The 15,466-nt window shown below is 40.3% G+C and overlaps 1 protein-coding gene across 1 annotated transcript in view; it reads right to left on the bottom strand.

Annotated features, from left to right (window-relative positions):
* The window catches only part of LOC114069307 (ras GTPase-activating protein 3-like), a gene marked incomplete at its 3' end in the record, with an annotated part of 71,622 nt that overhangs the window by 12,334 nt on the left and 43,822 nt on the right, over positions 1–15,466 (bottom strand). Inside the window, exon 3 of the mRNA XM_027905998.1 lies at positions 10,568–10,671. Within this exon, the coding sequence (XP_027761799.1) occupies positions 10,568–10,671 (104 nt within the window). The remainder of the gene's footprint in view (positions 1–10,567; positions 10,672–15,466) is intronic.

The following is a 15,466-nucleotide window of genomic DNA, read 5'->3' as shown; positions in this document are numbered from 1 at the left end:
CTGCTGCATTCTTCTGTCGGGTTGCTTCGGTGAGAGTTTCCAGATTCCCAGTCCCAGTTTCTAAAGTACTCTGCCATCCTTCTGAGGCTGCCCTCTCTAGTATCTGCCAGGATTTCTGCTCTAGCTTCCACAGAACTTCTGACCCAATACTCCCAAGTTTTGCTCATTCTGCCCTCAGCACCCTCCTACTCTGGCTTGTCCTTTAGAGATTACCAGATCCACCTCCTGTCAAAAACTTAACTAGAGATTAACATGGTAGATTCATTACCAGCCTCTTTATTGGTTATGCAGAGCAAGTGACTTGAAACTTCTTAGAAAAGCAGTAATTACACAAACCTACAAAATAATACAGCAGAAAGGGTAAATAAGACATCTGAACTGTGCTGAACAGGAGACACCAAGTTATGCTGCTGAGAATCTATGTGATGACGTCTGTGTTTTGGTTTGTGGGGAACCTAGATTCTCTAAAACACTTTGAGAGAAATGCATCTGAATGCATGACCTTCCAATAATTGCTTTGGACTTCACTTGAAACTGTTTACTTTCACTGCTTGCTATCCTCGCTGCACCCTTTAATCTCTTGCAGAAATCCTCTCCACCCGACTGCAGTGTTGCACACGCTTGCCAAACACCCTCACCCGCATCAGTCTCATTCACAGCCACTTCCTATGCAGGGAGCGTCCTTGCAGAAAACTCAAGGAGGGTGCAATATCTGCACCTGTACATAGCATAAATGGTGTGATCACTCAGCAGGGAGTTCCACTGCTCTCAGACAAAGCTCGCAGGATAACCCAGATGGGTCTGACCACAAAGTCGATACATAACTGCAGCACAAATGTTCACAGGTAATGGCACATGCCTCCCTCTTCGAGGGGGTTAACATGGTGTTACAACTGTTTTGATTAGGAAACTGTTCGAACAGCACTGTTTGCTCTGCACACAAGCAAGTCATATTAATGACTGAAACGTATTGACTGGGCTGGCTATAATCCAGGGTGTTCCACTACATACCAAATGATTCACAAAGGAGAAAAGACTACTAGGGAGGGGAAAAAAAAAAACAAAAAACAAAAAAAAAAACCAAAAAAAACCAAAAAACAACAAACAACAACAACAACAACAAAACCAGTAAAAAAAGGCCTACACTTTGGTCACTCTAAACATATACAAAGATACAGTACTGACAGGGCACAATGTCTGATCTGGCCTATTAAATAGCTCTCTGTGTGCAGGAGCGTCCCTCACGATTTCTGTTATTAACTCCTCACCTGCACCAGCCAGGTCCATACGCTCCTCCAGACCATATTCCTCTTCCTCCTCACCAGATCAACATAAGCCACAGTGCAGGTGCTGAGCAGAGTAAGTCCTTGCCCTGCTGTACACGGTTACTGTTCTGCCACTGGCTGGCCTACATCCAACCTGGCTCGAACAACTTGTAGCCTCACCAGAACTAGGTTAAATCCTGGCCAATAATTACAAGCTCTTGGCACCTGTCATTTGACCTGACACTACACAATAAGGACCTAAAATTCTGCTTGAAGATAAACCCGACACGAGAGGTCAGAAAGGTTTACCACCAGTCATTTACAGGACCTTTTCCTCTTTGTGGTTCTTCAGCGTGCTCCCAAATGTGAGCCCATTGTCTTACATTCTTTCTCAAGACTTGGGTGGCTTCCAGACAGCATTGAGAAACTCTAAATATTGCACCTGAGGCACCCAGCCACTCCTGCTGGTATCCTCAGAGCCGCCCCAGGCTGCAGAGTCTGTGTCTGTTTAAGCCTTTAGAAATGGTATGGGAGGAGGCAGGAAACAGCAGAGCATGTTGAACAGTATATGGTATAATTTCAAAACTTAGTTAAGTTACATTTTTAAAAGTCAGATTCTCTGCAATAAGACCACCAATGAAAGCATTGTTCTCATCTGAACTAATTTCTTTCTAAAGCCTGACACTCACCAGACCTCAGAATGGAGGAGGGTAGTAAAACCTCAGACAGTCCTGCATGTTTTTCACCCATATGGCAGCAATTTTCCTATATCCCCTCACTTCAGACTGAACAGATCTTCACTGGCACATTTAAATCCTAAGCCCTGTGTTCAAAACAAAGATGCAATATGCCACACCTGATTCCTTCCTTCCGTGAATCTCTCTTTAGGGAAAAAACAATATACCAATAAGCCATTACTTGGGCAGCCAGCTCAGGGATGAGTGAATTTATTACCTACTCTTGATAGTCTTAAGGGTGCAAAACACACTTTACAATCCATGGTACCAACTGATTTAAGAGCTTCCCACTTTCCCCACCCATGCACCCCTGTCCTCTGAGAAGGCTGTACTGAAACTGTTGAAATTGAGTGAATCTAAACCACACCAAACAATGAAAATAAACATTCTGTGGGAAGAGAAGGGAATAAGAAGTTTCTGGGGTCACAACATGTGGCTAGTGATGGCATTTTTACACACAGGTCGTTTCAACTGCCCTGTTTTACAGCTTCCTCACTCAAGAGTCACGTTAACATAGCTAGGAGACAGAAGATGGTAGAAGGTCAAGAATTTGGGCACAGAGGTAAAAATATGCAACAGAGAAGGGTAGGAATTCCTGGCTACACTGCTTGGAAAAGTGCTTGTAGAAGCACTGCACCCTCAATGCCCAGCCCTCCACTGGCTTCAAAAACTTTTCCAAGGCAAGTCAATCCAGCCCATTAACTGGTCCCTGGACATGCCCGTGCTTGTTAATTCAGGGTCAACATCACCATACACAGACTAATAGAGTTGATAATTTGGCTCAGGCATTCTCCATCCACACACAACTACCTTCTAGCTGGATTACCAGTTGGTGACAAAAGGCTTAGGCATCAGTTAAAGGATTATATCCCACCTTTTAATAAAAATTTGCCAGTTTGCAGCTGAGTTACATTTACGACATATGCTAGACTAGTAGAAGTTTCCTTTACTGAAAAAGAAGTCAAAGACAGCAATAGGAGAGGAGTTTGTCATTTTAGAAGGGCACAAGGCCCCATCTGAAAAGTGATCCAACAGTTACTTTACAGAAGTCTAAAACCAGAGCATTTCAGGAGCTCTTGATCTTATCTTTATGTTGGAATACCAGCACAGTGAAAACAACAGAACTTTCCATATTGCTGCCAACTGAGCTTAAACAATATAATGTAATATTTTTTTATTACAACATCTACCATTAACAATGGCTGCAGTACAGTTAATTTATAGCAAAGAGTTAGGTCTGAGTCACACATTAAAAGGCCCAAAACGCCTACTTGATTCAGTCTTCTTTCAGCTCTGAACAGAGACTACTTTATCTCCTATATGCTGCAATATTAGGCAATAAGATAGCCTGCAAGCTAGTTCAGAAGTTGCTTCATGTTAGCATGTTAAGTGCACAAATGGACTATATTAGTGAATTCATTTAAAAATCACTGACATGAAGATGCACAAAGTCCCTTTCAATAGCTGAAAAGACTAAGAACAAATCAGAATCGATTTTAATCAACATTTTAGGCTGTGAGAGCCTTATGAAACTTGAATCACCTTGGAAACACGAAGCACCAGTGCTACTCCAGCCTACCTAGAATTTTATAATTATCCATATGAAAAGTGATTTCTTATCAAAGAAAAGTACAGAACCTTGTTCAAGAACAGAACAAATTCACTCATCTCTCCCATAATATGAAACAAGCAAACTCCCTACTTGAGGATTACAAAGATAAGCATGAGAATTTGAGGCAACATAAGGCTCCAGAGCCTTAGAAACAGCAGAATGGTTCCTTCCCAGCTCCTGTACAGTGCACCATGAAGCACAAGCACTATCAGACCATCTGCTACCACAGTACTGAGGTATAGAATATGCAAGACCCCAGTTTTGGTTGGTTGGCTTTTTTAAACTAGTCCAAATACGAGTATCACCTATAAAATCCATTTTTCCCCGTAAAGGAATTTATCTTGGATAATAAGGCAGAGAAAAGTAGGCTGTGGATTCTACCCTTGAAAGTCACAAGCTGCAGTACTGCATGAATCATCCTTTATCAATGGGGTTTTGCTCATCACAATCCTAAAGCTCTTACCTGGCTTACATCAGAATTTCTACTCTCCCTTCCTGTTAAAAAAACCCAAACAACAAAAACCCCCAAACAAAAAAGCCACACCTCTCATATCAACTCTCTGCCAGTTACTCTCTGAGCTATTAAAATGTTCATACATTTAATACACTGGGTATAGCCCATGTTTGGTTGCAGTGGGAGAGCAGTCTAAACTTTAGACTTGCAGTCACTGTTGTCTGCCTTAGAGTAAGCACCAAGACTCTGATCATGCTGCCTGCACTGAACAACTATCTCTTTTCCTTCCCTGTATCACCAGCCCTTTCCCGGTACTGCACAACATCTGCTTCCACAGTGCCAGTCTTGACTTAGTTCAAGTAAGGCATAAACCAGACAGAGATTCCTTAATATCTGCTAGTGCTGAGAGAAGTTAAGTATTGCAGAAAATACAGAAAGCTCAAACTACAGTACTCAGAGGTAAGCTGGGACAATGGATCTGTGGTGATACTCTACATACAGACCATATTAACATTTGTCATCAGGCAAGGAGGAAGGTTACAAAAAAGGACAGCTGAGGATCTAGCACGTTATGCTCAGTAGTTTTGTTTATAATGTGTGTACCTATAGGACAAAGAAGAAATAACACTTTTTGAAAGCTCAACTTTGTTTTCCTGCTCCCGTGATCACCTGTTATGTTAAAAGGTCTTCTGAGTGCATTCTAACAACTTATGTTATGTAGAAAGTACTTATTTTAGCCTCTTTATGCAACTACAGAGAACCACCTCAGGGTAATTCCAGTTTATAGCTTCTTTAAAGTTGTCATTGTGGGACAGTCATCCATTTCCTCTATTTCCTTAGTACCTATATTTATACCATACTGAGGAGCTGCATTATTCCCATGTCATCCAACAGTACATTATGGAAACAGTAAAAACCACATTGTGACTGCTGCCTAAACCATGGTCAAGGTAGAAGAAACGGAGTAACACAATTTTCTATTAATATCTTGATTTCTGCTTCATGCTGTATCAGAAGATCTTTCCTGTACTTAGCCAGCAAGAAGCATAGTTCAGCAGAGATGATTCTTTTTCATTTTTTACTTTGAAATCAATAATCAAAAGGTGATGCCTCAGCTGCATTTGGTAACAGTCACCTAATAGCAGGAGATGGCTTGCTTTGATGTTTGGTAATAAATGGTGGCAACTCTACAAACACGTCTCCTCAGCTTTTGAAGTAGCCATTAATGAAGGCGCCTCAAACGTGAAAAGCCTCAAACAACTTTCAGTTCCAAGGTGCTTTCACTCCGAGAGAGTTTCCAAGAACTGTGATTTGGATTCATCTGCTTTAGTCCAGAGTAGCTAAGTTTAACTACCTCTGAAGGCAAATTTGTTTTATTGCCTTTCTTTGCTTCACCTCAACTAGTATTCAGCAGGAAGACAATTACAACCTGCCAGGATACAACGGCCACAAGAGTTTCAATTTGTTGTAGAACACAATAACCTCTACAAAGCTGACTTACAGCAGTTATAGTAAATGTAATTAACAGAACCACTCACTAGTCTTCTCCCCGCTGGCTTTCTGCTCATTCACTGAAAGGCTTTGGCATTTCATATCTGTTTTATTCAGCACCATTCCATCCTCATTAGCATGGCAACCACGCCTCCCCTCAGGAGTACCAAAAACTTTCAGAGAAAAGTTCTTACTCCTCAGTGCAATACAGGGACAGCACAGTACTTTTTTCCCCTCAGAACTTCACAGAGGGTGCATTTTGTTCTTTTCAGTTCCTGCTTAACACAGATGTTATGCAAGTCAGTTTCATGCATCTGCTACCAAAACAAATGAAGTGCTGGGGTGAAAAAACCACACTGATTTAAGAAGAGGATAAATAATTGTGTACTTGTCACCTAAAGGGCAAATGATATTAACTAATCTCTCACCGCAGTGTTAAGTGACTTGGTGTGGCACATTTCCTGTTTTTTAACCGATCTGTATGTTTAAGGTCACAGCCTGGCAGCCTGAGCTGTTCATTACACACCTACGAGAATACCAGCTTGGGGCACAGCACAGAGATGGTTTGCTGCATTAAATCTAGCTCAGTTATTAAGGGTGCCACTTTTTTGGTACAGTTTGTCTCATTCAACATGTCTAAAAAGCTGAAAAATATCAAAATAATTATTAAAGAGCATACATTTACATTTGCCTGATGTAGCAGCACTACTATTCTAATATTCCTTCTACTGCATCCAGCCAGAGGTATCTTTTTTCCCCACTGTTATTGAAGCAGTATCAATTGACAGTTTTTCAAGTTATCTCCATTTCCTCAATGTTTTTCTCATTGCAACACCTAGATGGAAAATAGCTATTCTATACACACATGTTCAAGCAAACTGGTCTACTACTATTACATCATTCAGGAACAAAGACATTTTAAATTGTGGTTACTATTACTTTCAGTAGTACATTTCCTACTCAAAGCATCTCAACATACCGTAACAGTATATAAACTCTAGCCAGTAACAGTCAAGAAAGACAACATCAATTAAACAACTTAAGATTAGTTTACTTTCACAGTAACTGTATATTTGCTACATTTTATATAAAAAAGACAAAAATATTTCAGATCCACCAAGCTCTGCATTTTCTTCATTATATTTGCATTTCAACCAGCATCCAAGATTCTTCCAAGACACAGCTGTTCAAGAGATGTATCTGTTTAGCTAACAAAATCCTAGATGACTCTGCAATTTCAATTAAGAAAATGCAAACGTAATAAACAAACATGCAAACTCAAAAGATATCTTTATCTGCACAGTCCTCCCATCCTGTATGCCAAAACACTACAGTGTGTTCCAAAACATATCTGCTACACATATGCTCCAGTTTCTGACTCTGGCTCTCCTCGGAAGTTTACGTCAGAGGTTTCAGAGGGTTCTTGTTTTTCATTTTCTCGCTCCCACATCTTCCGCTTTTGGTGGCTTAAGCATTCTCATCTGTCACACACCGAGTTGAATTCGGAAGTTTAAGAACTTACCATCACAAACTTCATATTTGAATAAATAAAAGGGTGCCTACTCTGAGCTCCAGACACCCTGGGAGTCAGTATTATATCACCAAGACAAAGTTCTGGAAATAGTAAATAACAAATCAAAAGGAACTCTAACAAACCATCTTCAAAAGATAGCTACTTGTCAAATTCTCACAATTTTGATCCATACGCACTCTGTTCTCTTTGTTTTGAGACCCCTTCAAAACCAGCCAAACAAACAATGCCAAGAGATGCTCAAACATACCAGATTATACACAGGTAAATTCACAAGCTGAGTAACGTATGGACTTAAAATTAATCTCCTGGATGGAAGACAAAACCCCCAACTGCCTTCTCTGAGAAATGTCGTAGCTGGATGAGCATGGGTAACCGCATTTTCTTCAACAGAAGCATTTCATGATGACCTAATATAACAAGTGATCTCTGAAATGCAAATAAAGGGTCCTTAATAGCAGAATTTGGTGGTTCAGTGGAAAAGAGCTTGCTCTAGCACTACTCTGACCAAACCTTTTCAGTAGGGACCTCTTCTAAACCTCCCTTGCTCAAGCCTCTTCAAGAAAAGGTTTGAGTCTTAAGACTGAGCTGAAGATACACACAAGAGCAGCTATTCAAGTACTACAGTTTTGTTCCAATGAAAGAGTTCCCTTTCTCAAAAAAAAACTCCACCACTGAGCTTTGCTGCTGCTGAATCCTGTTCAAGAGGAGCTACTGAAAATAACCATATGCAGTTACTCCAGAGCACTATTCTCTCTCCAGAACATTTTCCTATTACCAGCAGAACTTATAGAGTAGTATCAAACTGACAAAATTGTAGATTTTTTTCTTCTCTCCATTGCTATTTATCACACTTCCACATCTTTAAAATGCTTTTCAAAGCATGGCTGCAATAAGGAGGAAGGTGAACAGACAGAGGGAGAGAGGGGAAAAAAGACTGCAATAGTTAATATGGACTGTAAAGTCTCAATGTAGACAAGTAACACACGAGTTCTGACTTTTAGTGCTACATCAACAATGACACAAAGCTGTGTGGTGGGGTTGACACACTGGAGGGAAGGAATGGCATCCAGGTGGATCTGGACAGGCGTGAGAGGTGGGATTGTGAGAAGCTCATAAAGCTCAACAAGGCCAAATACAAGATCCTGCACCTGGGTCTGGGCAATCCCAAGCACAAATACAGGCTGGGCAGAGAATGGATTCAGGACAGCCCTGAAGTGAAAAACTTTGGGATGCTGGCAGACAAGAAGCTCAACATGACCTGTCAATGAGCACTTGAAGCCCAGAAAGTCAGCTCTGTCATTGGGCTGCATCAAAAGCAGCATGACCAGCAGGTCGAGGGAGGAGATTCTGCCCCTCTGCTCTGCGCTCATGAGACCCCACCTGAAGTCCTGCATCTAGATCCGAGTCCCCCCAACACAAGAAAGATGTGGACCTGCTGGGATGAGTCCAGAGGAGGTCACTAAGTTGATCACAGGGTAGGAGCACCTCTCCTATCAAGACAGGCTGAGATAATTGGGGTCGCTCAGCCTGGAGAAGGCTCCAAGGAGATCTCATAGCAGCCTTCTACTACCTAAAGGGGGTTGACAAGACAGCTGCAGAGGGACTTTTTATAGGGCATTTAATGAAAGGAGAAGGGGGAATGGCCTTAAGCTGAAAGAGGGTAGGTTTAGAGTAGATATTAGGAAGGAATTCTTTCCCGTGAGGGGGCTGAGGAACTGGAACAGGTTGCCCAGAGAAGCTGAGGATGCCCCATCCCTGGAAGCGTTCAATGCCAAATTTGATGGAGCTCTGAGCAACCTGGTCTGGTGCAAACTGTCCACTTCACTATGTTTCAACCAGGGTGGCTGAAACTAGATAGCCTTTAAGGTTTCTTTTAACCTAGGCCAGTCCATGATGCTAGCATAAGTATGGTAACATAGCAATTTGCCTTCCTGTGGATTCTGCAAGACATACAAAAGTTAACATTGCATTTTCCGGAAGAGGTAGTGAAAAATAGAAACCTGATCAATCATTAAAGTGTGCAAACAAAAGTCTTTTTATATTTTCTTCAAGTTCTTCTTTTCATAAACTGTTCCCATACCTTTAAGATTACTCTAGCTGCTCCTGAAAGTTTGATTATTAAAATGTGAGCTTAGGAAACATGGAGAAAATTAAACAATTTGCACTTCACTATCTGCAATTTCATGTGTCTGACTTGTATTAAGTGTTCAGAGACCCTTGATGCAAGTGAGGGAGTAAATAAAGCCCGGAGCAAGAAAAGTCCCAGTCCATGGCCTGTTGATGGGTCACTGCAGCTGCTGAAAACTGGTGACACACTGGAGATCAGACAATTTCAAAAACAAAAAACTCATTAACTGAAAGAAGGTGTTACTTTGACAGTACCAGGGGAAACTAGAGATTAGAGAGACCAAAAAGCTTTCCAAAAGCTCACTCAACAACCAGAAACTGACCCCCTCCTGCCCAGGATGCCAGATACTACAGACACATGAGTTCACTTATGGACATAAAGAGAACAATGACCCAGTTTCTCAGCTCACATGTAAAACAATAATTAAAGAAAAAGCTTGTGACTGCATTATGAGCTATTGTAACGTAAAGATACATAGAGATCTGCACCACCATCCCGTGCAGTTTAACATAATACATTTTAGAGCATTATACAACCTGTTGCTCAACATTGGACAACTTCCTTGCTACAAGCTCTATCAACACATACATCTCACTGACTGCTACAGCCACATTATACTCAAATTAGATAAACAGTCGTCATACATGACTTACTTCAAAGAAGATAAACTGAAAAAAAAATATCCAAATTCTTAAAGTGAATTTAACTGAAAAGTGTTTCCCTCAATAACAACTAGACTTTTACAAGGTTTTTATCCCCAGAGAGATAAATGGAATGTCATGCAATTTGCTGCAGGTGAAATGCATAGCAAATAATCTCTGGAAAAGCTAAAATCTTGCTGATGTCAAAAAGGCACTGGAAGTCTTAGAGCTATTCTATAAGAGATAGTTTGCTCTGATACTCTCCACAAAATTCTGTCATCATCATACTGGGGGTACCTATGGGCAGTAGCTATTACTCTGCCTGTCATTAAGGTAATCATAGTTTAACAATACCGAATTCAGGTAAATGTAACAAGCCCAGGAAAACTGTAAGACTAAAGACCTTGCATTTAGGTAAAGAAAAAAAAAATGCACTGACAAATGATGTTGTCGACATTTAAAAAATGCAATCAGTTAAACTGCAACCTACATCTACTTAATCACAACAGACAGCACTTATTTCCCAACTTTTTAATATATAATATGTAATACTGAAGGCACTTTTGTCAACTGACAAAAAAGACAATACTGAGCAGTACCTACCATTGTCATTATCAGTCCTATCAAGACCCCCAACTCATAAGACTACATATGATCTAACAGAGAATCAGGCTGAAAAGAAAGTAATAATTTATGAACACATACCTATAATGGAATCCCTTCGAAAAACATCTCTGTCAAAAATATAAAATGACAGATGGCGAAAGGTCCGAGGAATTTCACAGTAAAAGTCTTCTCCATAGAAGGGGCTGAGTAAACAAAAAAAAAAAACAACATACACAAACACACACACACACAAAAAAAAAAGAAAATACATTAGTGTTGGTGAGGAGCCAGTGTGTTTACACCTACAACATCACTCTGGGCTGCGACAGCCTTTCCCAACAGTGAATGTGCACCTTCAGGCACTGTTCCACTTGGACTCTTCCTAAATATCTTAAATGCCCATAGAACAAGATTTCTGTGCAAAAAAAGAATAGATACTTCTTTCTATCTGGAAACTAAGTGTCCCTTAACAAAGGGGGCAGAGACTACATTATTTGTTAACATACAGTGCCTTGAAGGGTAGAGAGACACCAGCTGCCACACAATGCCTACAGCAGATCATTACGATACAGATCACAAAAGCATACATATGAACAGGATGAGAAAACTACAGCATGGCTCATGGCATATATATATATTATTTTTTTTAAGCATTTAGTATATTTAAAATAAAATAGTCATATTCAGTCAACTGATGGTAACTAAGTCTTGGAGTTGTCACCATGCTTGTTACCTCATAGCACTGAATACCTATTTTTGCACAGTAGAATTGTATAGAGTAAGTTTCTTTACAGTAAGACCTGATTTTTTTTAAAAAATGAATACTATCTCAGCATGAAAAGCTCTTTAGGGATGTAAGGGGCTTTCTTTGTGTCCTACCAATTTAAATGGGGGGAAAAAAGTAACTCAGACACCTTGACAGCAACCCTTCCAGTTTCTCTCCATTCAATTATATGGTTAAGGATTTACTCCTCAGAACTATATGCATGTATCAACATTATTTATTCATTGACAGGTCTACCATTTTAACAGACCTTTCATTTCAAGTCACTCATGCTTCAGTAGATCTAAATGAGTAAATGCAATTTGAGTCACATGGACAAATACAGCAAGCATTGCAGATGTAGGCTTAAAAATAAACTTAACTCCAACAGGCCAAAAGCCAGCAAGTTATTTCTTCCCATCTTAAACACAGGCATCCTTATTATCTTGGTTAAGTTCAAAAATAAGATAGAATTGTGCTGTAGCTGTAACGATTATTAAAGGCTTTTTATGTCAGAAAATTAGATTTGCAAAAATTATTATCACTATTATTATTATTATTAGTTCCATAGATTAACTTTAAATTTTTCAGAATTTTGTCAGGAAAGGTAATTCCCCTAGCTTCTTTCAGGATTTTGCTTGCATTTCCACCTACAGTAAAAATACACTTCCCCAGAATTACCACATTCCCTCAAGAACTATCTGACAAGTCTCCCTGAAAACACACAGGCACTGAAGATTAGCCAAGCAGTCTTTGTTGGAAGAGAATACAGTAAGTTCAGAGACATCATTCAGTATTCAAAGAGAACATTATTTAAGTCACTGCTCTTCCAGCCACATGGAAGAACATATATTGGATAAACAACAAAGCCCAAGGCATACCCACAGGTTAAACTTCCACCACCAAAACACTTTCCCATTCCTTGAAATAAATGCATCCATCCATAACTTATGAAAAACAATGTGAGGCCCACTCAGTCATCCCTACTGTGAAGGCAGGGGAAGAAAATGTAACAGCTGGAAATGGCAGCTGGTTTGACTGTTTGTCCCAACTGCCCTGTCCTGTTCAGCATTCCTTTTTACATCCTCTTTACCCATTCCACTCTGACAGGTTTTATTTGGAATCAAGACTTTAGCAACCACCACTTCAGGCACAAAATACCTTAAATCTTCAGTATAAGCAGCTCCTACCAGACTGTCCCAGAAGCCATGCAGGCAGCCCCAAGGGCCTCATTCTGTGCACATCACTTGGTGCAAGTTTTCACGCACAGGCTTAACCCAAGGGGGCTACACAAATGCATAAATATTGCCCAAATATCGAGTGCATTATACATGCAAAACATTTCCATCATCCTGAGCTTTAATAGTCTGTTCAGCCATAAAATTGTCCTGTCTGCTGGAAGAACATGACAGATGAATTTACTCACTAATGACCTTAGAATGAAAAAATACTCAATGAACTGTGGATTATACATATACAATCCTCTATCAAGAATACAAGAGAAGCTTGAGTATACTGCAAGTCTAAAGGCAATATAAATACAAGTGACTTATACTGAGCATACTTTAATTTAGCTCAGCTGACTCTGGGAAGAAGAGCAGGGAAGAGACAGCAAGTGAGACCTTAGGCAAGTCCCCTAATTACGTTTGTCACTGGTAGTGACTAGATGCAGAAGTCAACTAAGACAACACCACAGCAAAACGAACACAAGAGTCACAAAAGCAGAGTGAACAACAGGAGGTACCCAGCCCAACCCTGGTATCAGAAAAAGACTAATTAACAGAAGAAACACTATGAAGGCTTAGTCATGCAGGGACCATATCAGGTCACTCTTCTAGGCACAAGGCTTATTAGTCTAAGCAGTGCAGTCTGAGCCACTGTCAACAGAAGAGAAGCTTTGTTCTGCTCTTGGCTTTCCCTCTTCGAGATCTTGAACCCCTTGCAGATTCACAACCTCTCATCACTGAGGTAACACCCCTGAGGTGCACTGGTTCTTAATTAATTTAAGCAAGCGGATTTCCAACACAAGCATACTCACTCTGCACCGGGTAATTAGCCAGCAGTTTTAACTGTAAGGATACATATCAAAATAAATCTGATATGCCCCCACCCCAATCTTGTGTAGCTCTGCAGAAACAGTAACTTCTTTCTGAAGGAATCAAAAGCAACCACACAAATGCTTCCAGATTCCACTTAAATGTGTATCTCTTCAGAACAGTACTCGCTTTGTCTCCCATCCAGACCTGAAGAGCAAGAGGTCGAAGCAGTCAAACCCCATGATTTATTTCCCAAGCTAACTTATCTTGAACAAGAGCCCCAGGGCTCCAGAACAGTTTTTCCAAAAGAACAGCTAAATCCCTCCCTCAGAGTCTCCTCTCTCCCAAAAGCCAGAATTAGTCTGATGGGGATTCAGTGAGTACTTTTATTTTGACATAGCAATTAATAAAAAGCAGCAGCATCTGCCTACACAGCCCTCAGGAGTCTGACAACATCCTCCAAAACAAATACTGGAAATAGCCCGGCTGAAAACTCGGAAATCTTTCAGAACCTAGTGAGTTCAGATTTAACTCACAGGTTTTGAGTTAAACTTTCCTTGCAGTTCAACCAGTCCTATACTGAGGAGAAATTTTAATCATTCATAGAGGAGGACACATAATGAGGGCCTCCTCCCCAACCTTGCAGAGTAGGCTGCACATCAATATGATCAAAAGGGAAGGACATGGACAAGCCCAGTGTTACCTTATGGACTTCAAACAAATGATGGGACGTAACTGCTGAGAGCAGGAACTTGCAAGGCCAGAAACAGAGGACCTCCACTGCAATTAATCTCCTTCCAAGCTGAGTATAACTGCATTTTCAGAACCAGTTTCTTCAATAAAGACTACTAAGTTTAGAACAGCTTTACTAATTTCTGCTGCAACAAGAGCAGCAGTGCAGGTATCAGCTACTCTTTAGTTACAAAATAGGGTTTGTTCCTAAATCAGTCTCTTGTTTTACTGATGAGATTAGAAATGGAGAAAGACCTGTATCAATTTTTAAATCCTTGTTCCAAGCTTTCAGGCACACAAGGGTCTGACTTTGTAGCCTTCTATTCCACATACCCTCACTTACAAACCTATCTCATTTCTTTTTCAGTACAGGCCCATCACCTTAATACGCTCTGAAGGAGGAAAGCCTACCTCAGTAGTCCTTTTTCCACAAGAAGCACAAGGCTCTCTTACTGCACAGCTTTTATACAGCCTCTACCACTAACACATAGACAACCAATCCCTGCTCAGGACACCTTCCCTAGAATGCTTCCACAGCTCTCAGTACAGAAGAGACACACACAGAATATAAAGTCAAGTAGACACATAAATAGTGCAATGGATTTGAATCTTCAGGCATACTCTCCCCTCACCAAAAGCTTGCTTATTCTGAATGCCAAGAAAACAAAACCCAAAACGATCCCGCTAGGTATTTTTTCACTTACATACGGCTTCAAACCAGTCTCATTTCAAGGTATCTGTTTTTGCATCTCTTCTAATGTGTGTTTTGGCAATTTTCAGAAGGAAACAGGGAAGGATAAGAGAAACAAAAATTACTGTGTAGATCACGTGGAATGAAAGCAAATAAGGAAGAAAATCCTTACTTCAAACATGATGAATGGGAGCTTCTTCCTCTCTAAAGGGTTCAAAAATTGTTCACATTTATATGTCTTACTAAATTCCAGCAGTGTAGTTGCAATTTAATTCCGTTACTTCAGATACCTACTGAAATAATCACAAATGCTATTGACAGAGAGGAAGAAACTTCGTAAAAAATGTCAGTGTAAAAACATTCCTTTAGTTTCAGGCTGTGTTGCAAAACCTCATGCTTGTTTCTCAATGCTTAGGTTTTGCTAGAGCAGTTTTGTTTTTATTTTGGCACCAGCAGTTCAGTGGATGAAGTGAAAGAGTTGCATGATGAATAATAATGAAACCCCTCAAACCAGAATTCTTTGTGTATGGATTTTTTTTTTTCTAAACTGCTTTTGTGATTGAAAGTAAGGACTATTAACATGCCACAGACAACTCCACATCCTCTGACTATTTTAAAAGGTTTAGAAATACTGGATTCATCCTGCTGCATGAACTGAACGCCAGGGTTCACATCACCATGTGAGCGGGAAGCAAAAGCAGTCTGTACAAAGGAGCACACTTGTTTGTTTCTACTACTAAGCTTTTCCTACTACTTGGCTAATACTTCTTATGCTA

Source organism: Empidonax traillii, unplaced genomic scaffold, assembly GCF_003031625.1.
Source record: "Empidonax traillii isolate 1590-97213 ecotype Southwest subspecies unplaced genomic scaffold, ASM303162v1 scaffold1232:size202910, whole genome shotgun sequence".
Classification (NCBI taxonomy): Eukaryota; Metazoa; Chordata; class Aves; order Passeriformes; family Tyrannidae; genus Empidonax; species Empidonax traillii.
This window is presented reverse-complemented; position numbering and strand designations above follow the sequence as displayed.